Source organism: Macaca thibetana, chromosome 10 (assembly GCF_024542745.1).
Source record: "Macaca thibetana thibetana isolate TM-01 chromosome 10, ASM2454274v1, whole genome shotgun sequence".
Lineage (NCBI taxonomy): Eukaryota > Metazoa > Chordata > Mammalia > Primates > Cercopithecidae > Macaca > Macaca thibetana.
This window is the reverse complement of record NC_065587.1, coordinates 72,949,827-72,969,969: the sequence shown is the minus strand read 5'-3', so window position 1 is coordinate 72,969,969 and position 20,143 is coordinate 72,949,827. Positions and strand designations below refer to the sequence as shown.

Genomic DNA, 20,143 nt, shown 5'->3' with positions numbered 1-20,143 from the left:
TTCTGGTGATGCCAAAAGAGTGCTATTAATCACACAGTCCGCCCCTTGACTTCAGCGCCGTCTGTCCTCAGCAAGCCTTGGCCAGTCAGTTGCTCGACTCCAGCCATGTCCCTCCCTGCCTTAGCAGCATCTCAGCAGCTCCTGCAGGCCTGGCCATTCCTGTTCCTTAGGAAAACGGACTGGCTTATGATAATCCAGGCTGTAAACAACCGCCTGCTTCAGTTTCCCCAGCAGTATGTGGGCCAGGTCGGCCCAGCCAACACGCCAGAGAGTGGCTTTTCTTGCTGACACAGGAGAGGCCCCACTTCTTCTGACCAGAGGATGCACAGTCCCCCAAACGTTAGGTTAGACTCCTGACATGGGCACCCCAATACAGGGAATGGGGAAGGCAGGCTGGAGCAGCCCAGCCAGCTGGATGGCGACTCGCCACATGGGAGAACAAGAACAAGAAACAGAGAGGAGCAGGCGGGAGTGCTATTTTTGGCCGTCTCCTCCCTGCGTCCTTACTGGGTCTCCTCAGAGGTGGGTTCATGCAGCCATGCTCACCCCTACCCCACTGCAAGTCTCCTGTTGAATGGGGAGAAATGAACACAAACGTACACACTCAGGTCCCACCTTTCCCCAGCAGGGGGCAGAAGAGTGATGATGGCCATTAAGGGCTAATCTCTGGTCCCAAGGTTTTGGGGATCAAGCAAAAACACTTGAAGACATGTCCATGCGCTGACAAAGAATGTCTTGGGTCGGGTTCCCTAGAAGCAGAGTTTGAGATGGGGCTTCTTCTTGAAGGATTTTGTTTTTTTTTTTCTAACAGATATCATGGTGCTGGGTGATCTTTTTTCTTTTCGAGACACCGTCTCAAAAAAAGGCAGGTACATGCAGCCACCTGCATAGTGGCTGCATGTACCCACCTCTGTTGCCCAGACTGGAGTGCAGTGGTGCAATCATAGCTCATTGCAGCCTCAACCTCCCATATTCAAGTGATCCTCTCACCTCAGTCTCCCAAGTAGCTGGGGCTACAGGTGTGCACCACCACACCTGACTAATTTTTATATTTTTTTATAGAGATGGAGTTTTACCATGTTGCACAGGCTAGTCTGGAACTCTTGGGCTCAGGAGATTCACCTACTTCAGCCTCCCAAAGTGCTGGGATTTATGTGCGTGAGCCACCATATCCAGCCTGGATGATTTTTTAAAAAATAAATATTTTATTTTATTTTTTAGAGTCAGGGTTTCCCTAAATTGCCCAGGCTGGGTTTGAACTCCTGGGCTTAAGCAGTCCTCTCGCCTCAGCCTCCCAAGTAGCTGGGACTACAGACATGCACCACTGTGCCCAGTTAGGAATTTTTTGAAAGAGGGATTTCAGGAGACACCTGTGAGGGAGGGCAGGAAGCCAGAGGGGAAGAGCTAAAGCCAGGATGTGGTTGAGGCAAAGCTTGGCCTTAGCCCAACCCCACAGGGATCCCTGGTGCAAGAAAGGCAGAACAGGACTGTGCTGAGGCAAGGGGCCCAGCCTTCTCTATCACCACACTGGCTGTCATTGGCTGCAGGCTGTCCCCTTGGGAAGCAGGTGTCATGGATCCAGTCGAAGTAGCTCCCACTGACTGAGGGCAGTTGTCCAGAGAAGGCGCAATGGCCAGCCTCTGACAGCAAACACAGCACCTGGGGGGCCCTGGGCAGGGCACCAACAGCACCTGACTTCAAGCCCAAAAGAGACTTTGTGAGCAAAGACTTGAAGGAGGTGAAAGAGATGGCCAAGCAGCTCTCTAGGTTCCTCCCAGGAGTCTGGGGTCATTCTGATACTCTCTCCAGCTAGCAAGCCCCACCCCAACCCTTCTGAGCAGTCTGGATGGATGGACATGGAGCTGAACCTGATGTGGCAGGCCCTGCAAGGCGCCCTTGAGGACATGCAGGCCAGCAAATGCCACATGGCCTGGTGTAAGCAGAATGAAGCGTGCTCCAAGCACACACGCTCCAGAAGCCGCTATCACCCCCTCAAACCCCAGCAGAGTAGGCAATCACAGGAACATCCTTGGAGAAGGTTCTAGGCTGAGCCGAGGCTGAGCTCCAGGGGAAATGCCCCCTATGGAGAGAGGAGGAGGACTAGCCTCCTCGATAGACCAGCCTTGTGAAAACCCAGAGGCTGCCGGGCGTGGTGGCTCATGCCTGTAATCCCAGCATTTTAGGAGGCCGAGGTGGGTGGATCACCTGAAGTCAGGAGTTCAAGACCAACCTGGCCAACATGGCAAAGCCCCATCTCTACTGAAAATACAAAAAATTAGCCGGGCGTGGTAATGGGCGCCTGTTTTCCCAGCTACTTGGGAGGCTGAGGCAGGAGAGTTGCTTGAACCTGGGAGGCGGAGGTTGCAGTGAGCCGGGATCACGCCATTGCACTCCAGCCTGGGCAAGAGAGCAATACTCTGTAAAAAAACAAAAAAGACAGAAAGAAGGAAGGAAGGAAGGAGAAAAGAAGAAGGAAGGAAGGAAGGAGAAAAGAAGAAGGAAGGAAGGAAGGAGAATGGAAGAAGAAAGGAAGAAGAAAGGAAGACAGAGAGAGAAAACCCAGAGGTGGGATGGGCTCACCGCTGGTGGGGCAGCTACCAGGAAGAACAAAGGGAGTGGCTGTGCCTCCTGACCCCAGTGCCCCTGGAAGCCCAAGGGGAGTTCTGTTTCTATGTTTAAGTGACATCAGGAGAGGACCAGGAGCTTCAGGACTAGACCAACTCAGATACATGTCCTGACCCTAAGGGCTACTTGCTCTCTGGGTAACTAGAATCGTTCTGCAAAGCGGGATGCCATGAGGATTCATTGAGAACTACATAAAAGGCCCAGCATGGTGCCTAGAAGGTACTGAACACTCAGAAAACATCAGCTCCCTTTTCCTTCCTCTGCACATTAGAAGCCACCTATTCAAGTGCCATTTACTTGTTCATTCAACAGATATTTCAGAGTCCCTGCTTCGTTTGAGTCAGGCACTTGTGCTAGAGGCTGGGATAAAAAGAAAAACATATTGGACAGTGCAAAAACATGCCTTTTAGAAAATTTCTCAGGCCAAACACAGTGTCTTACTCCTGGAATCCCAGCACTTTGGGAGGCCGAGGCGGGAGGATCACTTGAGGCCAGGGTTTCAAGACTAGCCTAGGAAACATAGCAAGATCCTGTCTTTACAAAAAAATAATAATAATAATAACAATTAGCCAGGTGCAGTGGCACGTGCCTGTAGTCCCAACTAATTGGAAGACTGAGGCAAGAGGCTCACTTGAGCCTAGGAGTTCAGTGAGCCATGATTGCACCACTACACTCCAACCTGGGTGACAGCAAGACCCAGTCTCTAAAAACTTAAAAAAGAAAAAGAAGGAAGGAAGGGAGGAAGGGAGGAAGGGAGGAAGGGAGGGAGGGAGGGAGGGAAATTCCATCCCTGCCTTCAAGAAACCAAGAGTCACATAGAGTAGATGGAGCAATAGCAAATTGTTTGAACCTGTAGTTACATGGGAAAGGACAGCTGAGCCAGGCTGGGTGGGGAGACACCTGACCTGGGGCTGCAGGGACTGGGGGAGGAGGCTCCTGGGAGCAGCAAGTCCTGGCAGAAAGGCAGAAGAAGCCCAGCTGTGGGAGGATCTGCTTGGGGCTTAACGTGACTGAATTTGGAGGAAGGCAGGACAAAGACAGCACTGGCCCTAGAAACGTTGTGTTTCCTTGTGCGCAGCAACATGTTTCGATTGATTCCTCTGAGCCACCGGAAGCCACTGACAGTTTTCAGAAGGGAAAGGAGAGAAACCAGCTTTTAAGGAAAAGTCTCCCAGCAGCTGTGTGCAGAGTGGAAAGGATATGGGCTGAGGCCAGGGGCTGTGAGACCAGGGGCTGTCAGAGGCTGCTGTCGCCACCTAAGCAAAATGAAATGACAGAGCAAGCCAAGGCTTAACGAACATGGTGAAGTGCGGGGAACCTGCTAAAAAGCACATCTACCGCACAGGACGTGGTGACCAGTTGGATGTGTAGGATACAGAGGAGGGATTCATTCAGCAAACTCAGCAAGTATTGTGCACCTGCTGTGTGCATGATATGCCTGTGAGGTCTTCTTGGCAATGGGAATGCAGCACCAAGCAAAACAGACCCCGGCCCCACCCCAGGGATGTTCGTTGCAGGGAGAGAGACAATAGACATATGAATCGTGACTCAAATAGGACACGAGGTGACAAGTACCATGAGGCACAACAGAGCAAGCTGAGCCAGGCAGGGAGCACAGAGTTGGGGGATATTGCAATTATAAAGATGAAGTCAGCATGATCTCATCACAAAGGTGAGGGTGTGAATCACGTGGATATTGGAGGAAGAAAATTCTGGGGGAAAAGTGCAGAGGTCCAAGGTGGGTGTGCATCTGGCATGTCCAAAAAGCAACAGGGAAGGCAGTGTGGCTGGAACAGAGTAGGCAGGGGAAGGAGAGGAGAGGAGAGATTTGGGGGCACATGTTGAGCTGTGTAGGTCATAGGCTCTTGCCAGGAAGAGGCAGATGAGCTGTTGGAGGGTTCTGAGCAGAGGAGTGACATGACCAGTCTTTTAAATCTTTCTAACTGCCAGGTTGAGAAAAGATTCAGGGGGCAGGGGCACAAGCAGTGAGGGGGCTGCTGGATTCATCAAGGCAAGTGATGATGGTGTCTCAGACGGGGTGGGAGGGCACATTGAGGGTGGGTGGTTGAATTCTAACCTCGTCTGCTTCCTCTCTGCCCTCAGTCACTGCATTCTGTCCACACCAACCTTGTCATCATTCTGCAAACATACCAGGGCCACCTCAGGGCCTTTGCACTTGCCGTTTCCTCTGCTGGAATGTTCCTCCCCAGATCTCCACATACCTCATTCACTCACTTCATTCAGCTCTTTACTTAAACGTCACGTTCTCATCAGGACTTTCCTGGCCACCTTATCCAGAATTTATACCACCACTCCCAGCCACATATCACAGGCACATTCACCTCCTATCTTCCTTCCCACTTCATTTTTTTCTCCTAGTATACCTTTACCCTTTGATACCTTTACATTTTCCTTGTTTATCCTGTTTATTTCCTGTCTTCCCCAATGAAATGTAAGCTTCATGAGGACAGGATAAGTGTGAGATCCACTAGACACCCAAATGGAGATGTCTAGGAGGCAGCTGGATCTATGAGTCTAGAATTAAGGAGAGAAATCTGAGCTGTAAAGTCAATATTTAACACCGTGAGCCTGGATGACATTGACAGGAGAATGCAAAGACAGGAAACTGCAAGACTAAATGAGGCACTCCTACATTTTAGCAGTGAGGATGTGAGGAAGGAGCAGCAAGGGAACTGACAAGGAGTAGTAAAAACCAAGAGACTGCCATCCTGGAAGCCACAGATGAGATGAGCGGCACCCAGGAGGATGAGGGCAGTGTCCGCAGGTTGAAGGCCTGGGAGGGGTGGAACATGTGGGGTAAAGCATCAGAGCAAAGAGTGAGGGTCAGGTGGGGACGAGGAGACTGTAGGTGAGGGCTGGAGAGGTGGAGAGAACAAGGTGGTAGCCAGGGAGCCAGCAGAGAGGCAGCAGCTATAACCAAGGCAGGCTCATGGGCGGCTTAAGGATCGAGGGCTCCACCATACAAGTAGGGACACTAACCTTGGGTGGGAGGAGATATCCCTTCCTTACCAAAGAAGATGAGAGGTGAGGAAGGCGGGGCGAGTGCCTAGTTTCTGTGGCCTCTGCTTTCCCTGTGAAACAGGAGGTAAGATTAACTGCTCCGGAGAAGAAGGGGCAGGCTGCAAGGCTTGGAGAGAGGGGTAAAGATTTGGTATAGGAAAGGCTACACTGTAGGTAACTCTGTTTCCTCTTTATTTCACCTTTTAAGGCTAAGCTCCCCACACCATGCTTGGCACGTAGTAGGTACCTCATACATTCTTGGACTCTTTGTATCACACCTTGCACCTCATCCATTACCAACTCCTTTTGGCTGCCAAATCCCCCCAACTTTGCGCCACCTCCTTAATGCCACCTTGATCAACACTCCCATCATTGTCTACCTACAATGCAGTAAAGAGCCATACAGGAAAAGGGAGAGAGCTGGCAGAGGACAGGAGCCTTGATCACTGGAAATATGCGACAGAGAGCTGAGGTCAGAGACCCCAAGCGTGTTCAGGGAGTGCTCCAGAGTCAGGATCTGGCTGGATGAGTCTCCCTAGATCCAGAAGGATGAGGAGGTGGGGTGGTGGAAAAGAGAACAGTTGAGGTGCTGGTGAGTAGGAGTCTCAGCTAAGCAGAGAAGGAGATGACAGGAGTAATCCAAGGAGTTGGCAGGAGGTCAAAGTACAGATAAGGAAGAGAGAGAGAAGGCAGGAAGTTGCACTCAGTGGCTAATGGGTTTTAAGTGAAGAAGTGAAATGCTCAGGCTTGTATTTTAAAAGGATCCCCAGCTGTGTATAGAAAGCAAGCTTTGGGGGCACAAGGCAGGAGCAGTAAGCCTGCTTAGAAAGGCACTGCAGGGGCCAGGAGCAGTGGCTCATGCCTGTAATCCCAGCACTTTGGGAGGCCAAGGCCGAGGCGGATCACCTGAGGTCAGGAGTTGGAGACCAGCCTGGCCAACATGGTGAAACCCCCATGTCAAAAAAAAAAAAAAGGAAGGAAGGGAGGGAGGGAGGGAGGGAGGGAAGGAAGGAAGGAAAAGAAAGAGGCACTGCAGGTAGACAACGATGGTAGCCTGGACTAGGGTAGTAACATGAAAGTGATACAAAGTAGAGGGGACTTAGGAGCCAACAGGAGTTGGTGATGGCTGAGCTGCAAGATGCGATACACAGAAAAGAGTCCAAGAATGTATCAGGTACCTACTAGATGCCAAGCATGGTAGGGGGAGCTTAGCCTTTACAGGTGAAATAGACAGGAAATTGATCATTACCTATACTGCTCTAGGCACTTAAAAGGGAGTGTGATGTTCTGCGGGTGGGAGAGGAGTAAAATAGCTCAGCTGGGTCAGGAGCAGGTGGCGTAAGAGAGACTTCCAGAAGGAGGTGCCACTGAAGCTGGCACTACCAGATATAGAGGAAGGGCATTCCAGGATAATCATGTGCAAGAGCCTAGAGGCAAAACTGGGGAGCCCCTTGTGGCCAGAGTGCAGCATGACTCAGCATGGCCACTTGGCTGTTGCACATGAAGACAGAGGACTGCAGAGAGACACTGGAGCCGCAAGAGAACAAGACCCGTGAGCCACGTGCCCATGCTCAGGGGTCTTGGGGCAGTTCCCCATTTCACACTCATGGTATGCCACAGCGAAGGAAATGCCCAGTTGTCGTTCTGACTCCCAGAGATCCCTGCATGAGGCTGTGGGCCCATGAGAGAATGCTGAGGGGTGCAGCCAAGAGAGTGGGCAAGTGCAGGGAGGTGTAGGTGGTGGATTGGAGCACTGTGGGCAGAGGCGGGTGTGAAGTTCAGACCTGCCATCTGTGAGCAGAACAGGAGAAGTCTCTTGAGAGCCACTGCCTGTGGAATCCGGAGCCCAACGCACAGATTGTTTGTATTTCCAGGCAACATGTCTACATGTAGTGGGCAGAGAGCACGTAAAACAAAGCTGTGGCAGATGCCACTGGTTCCCCACCCATCTCCCCCAGAGCTTTAGTGCATGAGGGCCAAATTCTGTTAAAGCACCTGCCTGCATTTCTTTGCCCAGGGACTTCTCTGCACACTCATGTGGCAGACAGAAAGTGTGGAAAATTAACACCAGAGGGAGCAGCCCAAACAATGACTGATGGGAATGGGCGTAGAAATACCCCACCTCCCTTACCCTACTGGTGTGAGAACACTGAGGTTTGTCCTCTTCATAGCCACCCGGAGCTACCCCATTGCCCATAGTGATCAATAACTTGATAACACACATTTTATTGGTTTCCTTCTCTTCCCTGTCTCTTTCTCCCACTCCACTCAAGCTGTTTTATTTATCTCCCAAATTAACAACTTGTATTTCTATTCTTGTCAATCTGCTCTGGGAGAGCCCAAAGTTAGACAAAACCTCAACAGGATACAGTGGGAAAACCTTGGAGGTTAAAGGCTAAGTTTGTATTACAGCTCCTTCTCGTGTAAGGACTTCCCTGCTCACAGCAGACTTCAGGTTGATTGAGCATAAATTACCACATTAATGTTTACGTGACCTGGCCATACTACAGTATACCATGTTGCCCACCAGTCTGAATAAAAACCATGCAAATAACAATGCCCTCTGGCCAGCTTCAGGCTCACCACTGAAAAGCATAGTCCACTGATTTGTCATCCTGGGCTAAATATAAAAGAATTGTAGCCTGAGTCAGAAGGCTATTTTCAGCACTCTGTCTTACTTCGCAGCCATTGAGCAATGCTGTTCTTGAGGGCCACTTTCCTGGAGGCTGAGGTCAACACTAGTGGCCGCCACATTCCAGGGACGGCCCAACCCCTCTCCCAGGGAAAATAATCTCCTTCACACATCCTGACTGATGCACCAGTGGCCCCTAAACCCACTAGGTCTCAGCTGCTGTTTCTGGCCACTCTCCAGAGCTAGAAACTGGGTCCCTTCCCAGATCTGAGGTCTCTTCACTCAAAAGCCACAGAAATGGGGGTAAGTAATAGATACTAATAGGCCAGGCACAGTGGCTCACACCTGTAATCCCAGCACTTTGGGAGGCTGAGGCAGGCAGATCACTTGAGGTCAGTAGTTCAAGACCAGCCTGGCCAACATGGCAAAACACTACTACAAATACAAAAATTAGCTGGGTATGATGATGCACGCCTGTAGTCCCAGCTACTCAGGAGGCCGAGGCAGGGGGATTGCTTGAGCCTAGGAGGAGGAGGTTTTAATGAGCCAAGAGCGTACCACCGAAGTCCAGCCTGGGCGATGGGAGAGAAACACTGTCTCAAAAAAAAAAAAAAAAAAAAAAAAAAGTAATAGGTACCAATACTTTTTAAGAACCTGCTAAGTGCTGGGACCTAAAATATATGAATCTTCACAAAATTCCTTCTAGAAAAATAATATTAAAAGAAAAGTAAGACTGAGATGGGCCAGGCACAGTGACTCACACTTGTAATCCCAGCACTTTTGGAGGCTGAGGCAGGTGGATCACAAGGTCAGGAGTTGGAGACCAGCCTGACCAACATGGTGAAACCCCGCCTCTACCAAACAAAAATTAGCCAGGCATGGTGGCGTGTCCCAGCTACTCAGGAGGTTGAGGCAGGAGAATTGCTTGAACCCAGAAGGCGGAGATTGCAGTGAGCCAAGATCGCACCAGTGTCCTCCAGCCTGGGAGACAGAGCGAGACTCCATCTAAAAAAAAAAAAAAAAAAAAAAAAAAAACAAACTTAGATGGCCACATAACTTGCTCAGGGCCACATGACCAAGGTTTGAGAAGCCTATGCCATGATGCTATGGGACCCTCCTCTTCCCCTGCGGTGGCTGTTAGCACCAGAAACTGTCCCTGTATAATGGGAGGAGAAGTGATCAGTAAAGTTAATAATCCCCAGGTCGAAGAGAGGGGAACGGTGCCTCTGCCTCCTCAGTAGGGATCCCTGCTCTTTTTTCTTTGAAGGCAAGAGGAAGAGAGAGAATGTCCCATAATTTGTCAAGGACGTCCCCACCCCTGGCCTGCTTGGTCTCACAGGCACCTGCAGCCTCTATCCAGGAGGGAACACCCCTGGCCCCCTGCTCTCTTGCCCCTACTGTTGCTGAGGGTAAGTGAGGGTGAAAGAGTGGCCTCTGCTGCCTGGATCGTACCTTTGCATTTGGTCATGTGCCTTTCTGGAAAAATGACCTTTTCTGGGTCCATGGTAGGGATGTCAAGGGAGATGTTTGTGGAAAGGAGGGTCTTCCTGGCACAACTCAGATCCTAGTGTCCCTGCCCCATCCTACCTGGCACTCTCCTTTTTCAAAGCCATCCCAGGAGCCTTTCCTGACCACTTCCACTGGAACAGCCCCATTGCCCTGCATTTCAACAGCCCATGAGCAGTGTGTTTATGGAGGCTTAATTCCAGGCTCTATCTCTCACCTACTTAAAAATATTCACAGCTTGTAAGCATCCACAAAATGAAAGCTGAACTTCACAGCATGTAAGCCCCTTCACTGTTTGTCCCAAATGAGATTTTCTGAGTTTCTCCTATAGGATATTCCCAGGACCCAAACTTGGTATTTTCTTGCCCACCTGTCCCTTCCACTTGTAATACCCTCTGCGATGCCTCATCCTGGCTGACTCTTGTACATCCTCTAAAACCCCTAAGCTACCTGTGAGCCTGTGGCTGCCACCCTACATGCACACACAGTGGCAATGGGGAGCTACAATGGGGGTTATGTCCTGTTAAACCTGTCATAAATTGAAAATATCATAGGTCAAAATGCATTTAATACATATAACTTACCGAACATCATAGCTTACCCTAGTCTATCTTAAACACACTCAGAACACTTATATTCACCTACAGTTGGGCAAAATCATCTAGCACAAAACCTATTTTATAATAAAGTGTTGCATATCTCATGTAATTTATTAACTACTATATTGAAAGTGAAAAACAGGACGGTTGTTTGGGTACTTGAAGTATGGTTTCTACTGAACGCATATCACTTTTGCACCATTGTAAAGTCAAAAAATTAAGTCAAACCATCAAAAGTCAGGGACTGTCTACACTGAGCACCACCATCATCACCCCACCTGCATCTCAAAGATATTGATTCACATACTAGCTAGGAAATAAGGGCCATGTGTAATGCCTCCTCGTGTGTGTGAACCCAGCACAGCACCTGGCAGGGAGCAAACCTTGGCCAACATTTAATTAGAAGGTTCTTACCCCTTTTTGTTGCAGACTACTTAGGCACCTAGGGAAGCATATGGGTCCCTTCTCAGAGTCACGCTTGCAAAAGCATAAAACAAAATACAAAAGATTACAAATGAAACTGATTTTATTGGAAAAGCCATCAAAATATTTTTACAGGAAATGCGTGACTTGGTAATGAATATGCTTCTGCATTAAGGTATTACATAACAAGATCTAGTTCAATTGTTCTAGGATCATTTGTTGAAAAGACAAATGAAAAGACTACCCTTTCTCTATTGAATTATCTTTGTACCTTTATCACAAATAAATTGACTCTGTGGGTCTAAAAAAAAAAAAACAAGATCTGTGGTGCATTCTAATGACTGTCACTTCCCAAAAGTGAGCATAGAGAGTATTTCAAAACATCTGCAACAACTGAAAGTGAAAGTATCTGTGGGGACTGCTAATATTCGTTTGAATCATATTATCAATTAAAGAAAAAAAGCTTTTAAAAATTAACATTAGTTTTATTTAGAAGTATTATTGAGGACTATAGACTAAGCCCTGTAGCCCAGCCCTTCAGAGAGGTTATATCAGACTGCTCCAGCACAGTATTTTAATCTACTGTTTATATATAGGTGGTGGGGGTTCCATATGTACAAAATTATATTGAACTTGTTCAGAAGTTCTATTAAAGCAGAATTATATTGAGTTTGGGGTGTAAGAGTATATCTGTTCATAGCAGGATAATTACTAACCAAGTCAGACGTTATCTTCTGTGTAGGAAGAGGCAAGAACTAGGGTCATTTATCATTTCAGGAATATAGTGACTCAGACAAGAGATGTGGCAGGGAGGCGGGGGCATATGTTCTATCCTATTTTATCTTCAACGCATCTTTCCAGAGAGCCGTACTTTGTCACAGAGTCAGGGACTTTGTGAAATTATGCTGGCACGCAGAAATGAGCAAACATGGCTATGTTTGTTACTTTGTCTCATAATTCGAAACTGCCAATATTGAACCGGTTTTGAGCTACAAATACAGCAATTGCACTTGGTTTTGTCTAACTACTCTGGTTTGTTGCCTACATTCATTGAAGGTAATCTTCAATATCAGGTAGAGGTGAGTGAAAACAATTATTATTTTTCTCTATCCAAGTTCATGGACCTCCTGATTTACAGCACGGATCCCTTGAGAACTCCTAGTCAATGACTCAGCCAAGGCTACTGAAGGATCTCCCCTTTGCGCCCAGATCCGCCTGGCCTCCCCCTCCCCAAGCAGCTAACCAGTATCGGTCTCTGCTCCCTACAGGCTCCTTGTTCCCGCAGCTGAAGCCATCGGAGGGCGTCTTCAAGGTCATCTTCTGGCTCGGCTACTTCAACAGCTGCGTGAACCCGCTCATCTACCCCTGTTCCAGCCGCGAATTCAAGCGCGCCTTCCTCCGTCTCCTGCGCTGCCAGTGCCGTCGTCGCCGGCGCCGCCGCCCTCTCTGGCGCGTCTACGGCCACCACTGGCGGGCCTCCACCAGCGGCCTGCGCCAGGATTGCACCCGGAGCTCGGGCGACGCGCCTCCCGGAGCGCCGCTGGCCCTCACCGCGCTCCCCGACCCCGACCCCCCAGGCACGCCGGAGATGCAGGCTCCCGTGGCCAGTCGTCGAAAGCCACCCAGCGCCTTCCGCGAGTGGAGGCTGCTGGGGCCTCTCCGGAGACCCACCACCCAGCTGCGCGCCAAAGTCTCCAGCCTGTCGCACAAGATCCGCGCCGGGGGCGCGCAGCGCGCAGAGGCAGCGTGCTCCCAGCGCTCAGAGGTGGAGGCCGTGTCCCTAGGCGTCCCCCACGAGGTGGCCGAGGGCGCCGCCTGCCAGGCCTACGAATTGGCCGACTACAGTAACCTGCGGGAGACTGATATTTAAGGACCCCAGAGCTAGGCCGCGGAGTGTGCTGGGCTTGGGGGTAAGGGGGACTAGAGAGGGAGGCTGGCGTTGTTCTAAGAGACCCCGTGCAAATCGGAGACCCGGAAACTGATCAGGGCAGCTGCTCTGTGGCATCCCTGAGGAACTGGGTGGAGCTTGAGGCTGGAGCCCTCGAAAGGTGAAAAGTAATGGGGCCCCCTGCTGGACTCAGGTGCCCAGAACTCTTTTCTTAGAAGGGAGGGGCTGCGGGCTCCGTGGGGCCATTTGCTCCCAATCCCTATTTGAGAAACACTGCCCCATCCTCCATGCCCTGAACCCTGAGTAGACAGCCCCAAGCATGCCCAGGAAGGCCTGCCCCTCCTCTTCTGGGGAATGGGCACAGAAGCTTTGGCTGGCTACCCCAGTGCCTCCCTTAGGGAAAAAGTCAGTGGGACCAGGGCTCCTCAATGGACAAATTTCTCCTTCTTACTGCCGACTGGAGGAACCCAGTGGACCTACCACCACCACACAAGCTTTGGTGGCAGATTGTATGGCCGTCATACAAGCCTGTTGTATTTATCCTTGGGCCCACTCTCCGCCACCCAGGCTCCTCCGTGCACACCCCATCACCTGGCCCTAGCCCTTATTACTTCCCCTCAAGGGCCTTACTGTTTACACTCTGTACATAGCTCATCGTGCCTGTGCCCATCACTTCTTGCTGGGATTCCGAGCCACCAATTGGAGAGCTTTATTTGTCATTTTGAGACATATTTATTGGTAAGAGTACTTCTATTTTGTCCAAACTGTGCAAACTGTCCCTCTTTAGCTCATAACCCATTAAAAAAAAAAAAAAAAAAAAAAAAAAAAAAAAAAAAAAACTACTTTTTTCCCCTAAAGTCTGTCAAGAACTAAAGACAAGCAACAGAAAAGATTGGGTCTATATTCGCCTTTCTAGTTTCAACTTCACTGACTCCTTAACTGATGGCTGCTGTCTGTTGGGAGTTTTAGCATGACCAAAGGACCTGGGGGGGCGGGTTGTTCGGGTTGTTAGGTTTTAAAACTCACATGATCAGTCTTGTGAACCAAATAGTAATCCTAAGCACAGATTGTCCTTTTGTCAGTCTCCCCAGATGCTTATGTGATGCTCTGAGGGCCTCAGTGAGGAAGGTGGCCATCAGGTAAATGGGTGAAATATAACTTTACATGAAAAGATATACAAGCCCGAGTAGATAGCTGTACATGGCTAGCAAAAGAACCCATACCTAGGAATCATGCTTGTTAGCTTTGAGTAAAATGTCATATTCCTACTTGTCACATTCCCATGAGATTGCAGGCATTTCAGTCTTCAGCTGGATAGTATCAACCACATACATCCAACCAGCATGGAGGTGATGGCTGTGGCCCACTGGACCCTTGGGAGAACAGTGGGTTAGACAATACACTGGGCTGTCTGGGGTGCTCTGAACTGGATGACCCAGCTGCTGCGGCCACATAGACCAATATTTTGAGCCCAAAGTTTCCATTCTTTACCAGGCAGGTAGTCTATCTGAAAGGTCACCCACAATTTCAGGCATCTCACCCAAGTTTTACAGAGTTAAAAAGGCAGCCAGTATTACGGCCTGGAAGCAGACATTTCACACCGTGAGTCTACAGCAGGTTCTGGGCTTTCAGGCCTGGCCTCCCTGGAGGCACAGGAAGGGAAGTTTATGGCTGGGAGCATGTTGGGTGCTGACAGAATGTTGCATACTCCAAAGAGGGCTCCACTTTGCAGCACATTGGCTGCCCCAAAGCTGGGGACACCAGGAGACAGCCTCACTGTCTTCTGGCAGAGGTAGGGGCCATCTGTCAAATCAGTGGTGAGTAAGGGGGCAGACTGCAGTGTCAAAGAATTGAACATTGGCCTCTGGGACAGGGAAGAGCAAGACCTCTTTCAATAGCAGCCTTGGGTTTGCAGAGGGTCTCCAAGCAGAGTGAAAGTTGGTCATGTTACCAGAAAGCGGTCCCTATCGAGACCCTAAGAGAGGGTTTTTGGGTCTTGCACAAGAAAGAATTCAGGGCAAGTCCATAGAGTAAAGTGAAGGCAAGTTTATTAAGAAAGTAAAGGAATAGGCTGAGCACGGTGGCTCATACCTGTAATCCCAGCACTTTGAGAGGCTGAGGCGGGTGAATCACCTGAGGTCAGGAGTTCGAGACCAGCCTGGCCAACATGGTGAATGAAACCCTGTCTCTACTAAAAATACAAAAAATTAGCCAGGTGTGGTGGCAGGCACCTGTAATCCCAGCTACACAGAAGACTGAGGCAGAAAAATCGCTTGAACCCGGGAGGCAGAGGTTGCAGTGAGCCAAGATCATACCATTGCATTCCAACCTGGTCAACTCCATCTCAAAAAAATAGAAAAAAGGAATAAAAGTGGCTACTCCATAGGCAGAGCAGCAGCATGGGCTGCTCAGCGGCTCATACTTATTTTTACTTCTTGATTATATGCTGAACAAGTGGTGGACTATTCATGAGTTTTCCAGGAAAGGGGTGGGTAATTCCCAGAACTGGTGGTTCCTTCCCTTTACAGACCGTATAGGGTAACTTCCTTGCATTGCCATGGCATTTATAAACTCTCGTGGTGCTGGTGGGAGCGTATTTTAGCCAGCTAATACATTATAATTAGCATGTAATGAGCAGTGAGGACAATCAGAGGTCACTTTCTTTGCCATCGTGGTTTTCGTGAGTTTTGGTCGGATTCTTTCCTGCAACCTGTTTTATCAGCAAGGTCTTTATGACTTGTATTTTGTGTCTATCTCCTGTCTCTTCCTGTGACTAAGAATGCCTAACCTCCTGGGAATGCAGCCCAGTAGGTCTCAGCCTTATTTTACCCAGCCCCTATTTAAGATGGAGTAACTTTGGTTCCAGCACCTCTGACAGTCCCACATGCCAGGGCAGCTGATCCCACAGAAAGTCAACAGTGGGGCAAAAGGGGAAGGTGGGAATGGAACCTTCATCAGGAGGATTTGTGGGCCTCCCTGCCCCAGTTAACCGAGTGGGAGTGGAGGCAGGAAGGCCAGCAGCTTGCCCTGTACTTGCTCTAGGCATGGTAAGCAATCTGGAAAATATGTCTGATGTTTGAACCTCAGCCTGTCTCTGGGATACAGGGGCCCCAGATACAGCTACCTCCTCCTGTATCCCTGCACCAGGCTGTGAGCCTACAGGAGGTGCAGGAGGGCTTCAGAGCCCCCAGAGAGACCATGCCACAGCAAGGGCATCCAGGTACCTTGTTCTAATCATCAGTAAAGCACTGTGCTGCTGAATTTGGTTCTGGGACATGGCAAAGGGTCATAGGGTGGCCAAGAGGATGGGAAAAAATAACAACAGCCCTTCTGGAGGAGGCAGCCTCTTGCTAGTGATTTGGGGACCATCTGAAAGAAGTGCATTCACTGTACCATTTGCTGGGTCCTCAGGTAGCTCAGATCCCCAGCCGGGCCCACATATCTGATTAGAAAGACTGTCCCTGAGACGCCTGTGGAAAAAAAAAAAAATGGGGCCATTGTCTCCAGCCAGTAGGAATTTCTTTACATGATCTTCAAGGGATGGGGTGAGGCCTGAGGGAGTTTGTGAATGAGAAAGGGATGGTCTTGTGAGATGTGACAGGGACAGAAGCAAGCCTCCAAGGACACTAGCATTCACCCAAGTGCCCATCTCCATCCTTAAAGAGCCTCATTCCTGCTTCCCACTCAAGGACCCCAGCTCCAGTCTGCCCTCCCTCTCCAGCTGGGCTGTCACTGCCCACCTTGCTTTCTTCCCACACTCTTCCCGGGACCTCTGTCCCCAGCATCCCCAGGGCTGCTTTTGCAAGTCACCTGGGACCTTCCATTTCCCTGGTCTCCTCCCCTCCTTCTCTGCTGCAGTCCACACTGGTGGCCACCCCCTGATTCCTGGAATGTTCCCTCCCTGCCTCTGAGCCATGCCTCTGGGATCTCTTCTGACCTGCTGACCCTACTCTCTCTCTGCCTCCTCCACAGGCTTCTCTCTCCACTCTTAAATGCTCCCCGGGGTTTTATTCCTCTTTTTCTCAACTCTTCACACAATTTCATCCACTCCATGTCATCTCAATGACCACTTGTACAGAAATGACTCCCAAGAGGCTGTCGCTAGCTCCAGATGTTAGTGCTCGTCCTTCCCCTGGGTGACCCCCAGACACCCCAAATACAAGCCCCAAGGCCACTCGCCTACTGTAGTATCTCCTATCTCCTCTACTGTCTTTGGGCATGATGATGCCCCTGACCCTGCTGGCCCTTTCCACTCCCCATTTTCCAGAGTCTTCATCTTCCTCCTGCCATACACAGATCCCCTGCCAAGCCCTGCACTTCTTGCAGCCTCCCTCGTAGCTCACACCCAGTCATCCTGGGTTGCGATAGAATCTGCACCTGCATCCACCACAGGAGACAGGGCTCTGTCCCCAGGGCTACTTGGGGTTGGGCTGAAGTGTTTACTAAATACTGGATCTGGGGAGTTGGCCCACTAACCCTTCTCTGGGACACTGCCCTGTTGCCTGTCTGGCGGCTGGCTCACCATCACCAACCTTGCAAGGCCCTCACCCCCACTGGTCCCACCAGTCCTCTGGGGGCTAGAGGCTGCAAGGAACCAGCTGCGCCCTGGACTTTGGCAGGAACATGGGCTCTACGCGCCCTCCAGGTCACCTAACCCTCCCATCTGGAGCCCCACCCTGCCCCCAAAGGCTCCTCACTGTCATGCTGCAAGCCAGACCCTTAGTCCCTCCTCCAATGGGTGCTGACAGGTCCTGGAGAAAGTTTTGGGACCTCAGTCACCCTCCCTCAGTGCCCTGTCAGAGCTTTAACTCCTCAGAGACCTCCTGATCCTGTTTCTATTCCCATCCTACTACACCCACAGGGGTTGCATGTTCACCATCCACTTGGAAAAAATTTTCCTTTTTTTTTTTTTTTTTTTTTTTGTGGCTTCAGGAAAGCATAAAACCAGATGCTTGTAAAGGGTAAACTGGTCCCGCAGCCTCTCTGCTCGGAATGGCTCTCTGGGGAGCCCAGTGGACCCGTACTCACTGGGCCCAAGTGGTGCTGGGGCCTTTGGGCAAGAGGGCATGGCACTGCTGTCAAGGGTCTGGCCAGGACTTTCTTCCCTTCCCCAGTCCCCAGCCCTTTCGGGAAGCAGTGAAACAAAGGGAATGCTGAGCAGGACGCCAGCCTACATTCTAAAATTGCTGCGGTCTGGGGAGGAACTAAGTGGAACTTGCGGGATATGCTTGGAACCAAGAAGAAATCCAGGAGCTAGGGCCACAACAGGCTGAACTTTCAGAGCCAGGAGTTGAAGGTAAGGATGCATCAGAAGCATTTGCAGACACCTCAGCCATGACATTTAGGGATGTTTCTTCCAGGATTCACCATTCACGTGACTCCACCATTTTGTTTTGGTCCACCTCCTTCTGCCCTGCCAGAACCCAAAAAAGAAATCTCCGTTCCTTTTCCTGAGAGAGGGAGTCAGCTTGGTCCCATTCATCCACTGAGCCAAGCCACAAACGTCATTGGTCACTGGCCAACCTATGGATTGGCTAACTTTGGGTCAGGTCTGAACAGTGAGGGCAGGCACATGGGAGTGAGATGGATCATGTGAGGCAAAACACAGCTGTCTGGGCACCAGCATCTGAGGGTGGGGATGGGGCAGATAATGATGACATCCCTAGCACACCGGATCAGCTAAGAGCACAGCTGCAGGCAATAAGGAAGTGGATCAATAGCTGCATAAACCTGGGGCATTATTTTTCTCACTTGACAAGTTATAGGACAGGTGGTTGCTGGCATTGCCAGTCAAGAACTAAAGCTCTTTCTTTTTTTTTTTGAGACAGAGTCTTGCTCTGTTACCCAGGCTAGAGTGCAGTGGCGCCATCTCGGCTCACTGCAACCTCTGCCTCCCAAATTCAAGCGATTCTCTTGCCTCAGCCTTTCAAGTAGCTGGGATTACAGACATGAACCACCACGCCTGGCTAATTTTTTTTTTTTTTTTTTTTTTTTTTTTTTGAGACAGAGTCTTGCTCTGTCACCCAGGCTGGAGTGCAGTGGCGCGATCTCAGCTCACTGCCAGCTCCGCCTCCCAGGTTCATGCCATTCTCCTGCCTCAGCCTCCCAAGTAGCTGGGACTACAGGTGCCCACTGCCATGCCTGGCTAATTTTTTGTATTTTTAGTAGAGACGGGGTTTCACCATATTAGCCAGGATGGTCTCGATCTCCTGACCTTGTGATCTGCCCTCCTCAGCCTCCCAAAGTGCTGGGATTATAGGCGTGAGCCACCGCTCCAAGCCAATTTTGTATTTTTAGTAGAGACAGGGTTTCACCATGTTGGCCAGGCTGGTCTCGAACTTCTGACCTCAAGTGATCCACCCACCTCGGCCTCCCAAAGTGCTGGGATTACAAGCATGAGTCACCGCACCTGGCCGGACCCAAATTCTTCCTAACTGCTTCTTATTCTGTGGTGTGTTGGCTTCTGACCTTTTTGTTGCCCCATTGTGATCCTCATGTTCTTGTTCAAGGCAGAGAGAGGAGAAGGATCTGGGCTGTTGCATCCACCTCCTTTTATCAAGATAGCAAAAGCTCACCTGAAACCATCTCTCTGCATACCTCCACCCAGGGTCTTACGAGCCAGAACTGGGTGGCATGACCACTCTCCCCAGGAGACTGGTAAAGTGAGGAACAGGATGGTGTGGTTGGCTTAGAGCAGGGGTGCAAAAATGTTGCAGGCCAAACTCATCCCACTACAAACTAAGAATGAGTTTTACATTTTTTGTTTTGTTTTGTTTTGTGAGGGAGTCTTGCTCTGTCACCCAGGCTGAAGTGCAGGCTGGTCTCGATCTGCTGACCTCGTGATCCACTCACCTCGGCCTCCCAAAGTGCTGGGATTACAGGCGTGAGCCACTGCACCTGGCCTGAATTTTACATTTTTAAATGATTGGAGGGGAAAGTCAAAAGAATAACATTTCATGACACATGAAAATTATATGAACATTACTACATAATATTCTCAAGTTTGCCTCTTGGCTCACAGAGCCTAAATTTTATTCTCTTGCCCTTTACAGAAAAAGTTTGTCAACCCTCGCTTTAGGATGATTGAGGATCATTGCCAAAATCAGGATTCTGACAGCAAGAAGAAACAGAGAATAGATTTCAGGTAGGCATTCCTGGTGTCTGCTACACATGCCATCACACATTTCAAGCCTGTATCCAGTTATCTAATTTGCAAGCAACATAAGCTAAGAGGTCCCCCTCTCACCAAGAACCTAGCAAAAACAAGTTATCCCAGAAGCCATCTGCCTCAAGGATATCTTCCCAGACTGACCAAATGTTTAGGTTTTTGGGTTTGAGTTTTTGCTTTTCTTTTTTTGAGATGGAGTCTCGCTTTGTCTCCCAGACTGGAGAGCAGTGGCCCAATCTTGGCTCACTGCAACCTCCCCCTCTAGGGTTCAGGCAATTCTC

General features: G+C 49.9%; 1 protein-coding gene across 1 annotated transcript in view; it reads left to right on the top strand.

Annotated features, from left to right (window-relative positions):
- Window positions 1-13,425, top strand: part of ADRA1D (adrenoceptor alpha 1D) — a 28,288-nt gene extending 14,863 nt beyond the window's left edge. The window contains exon 2 of the mRNA XM_050745228.1: window positions 12,075-13,425. Coding sequence (XP_050601185.1) covers window positions 12,075-12,676 — 602 coding nt within the window. The 3' untranslated portion in view covers window positions 12,677-13,425. The remainder of the gene's footprint in view (window positions 1-12,074) is intronic.
- Window positions 13,426-20,143: the final 6,718 nt, after the last annotated feature.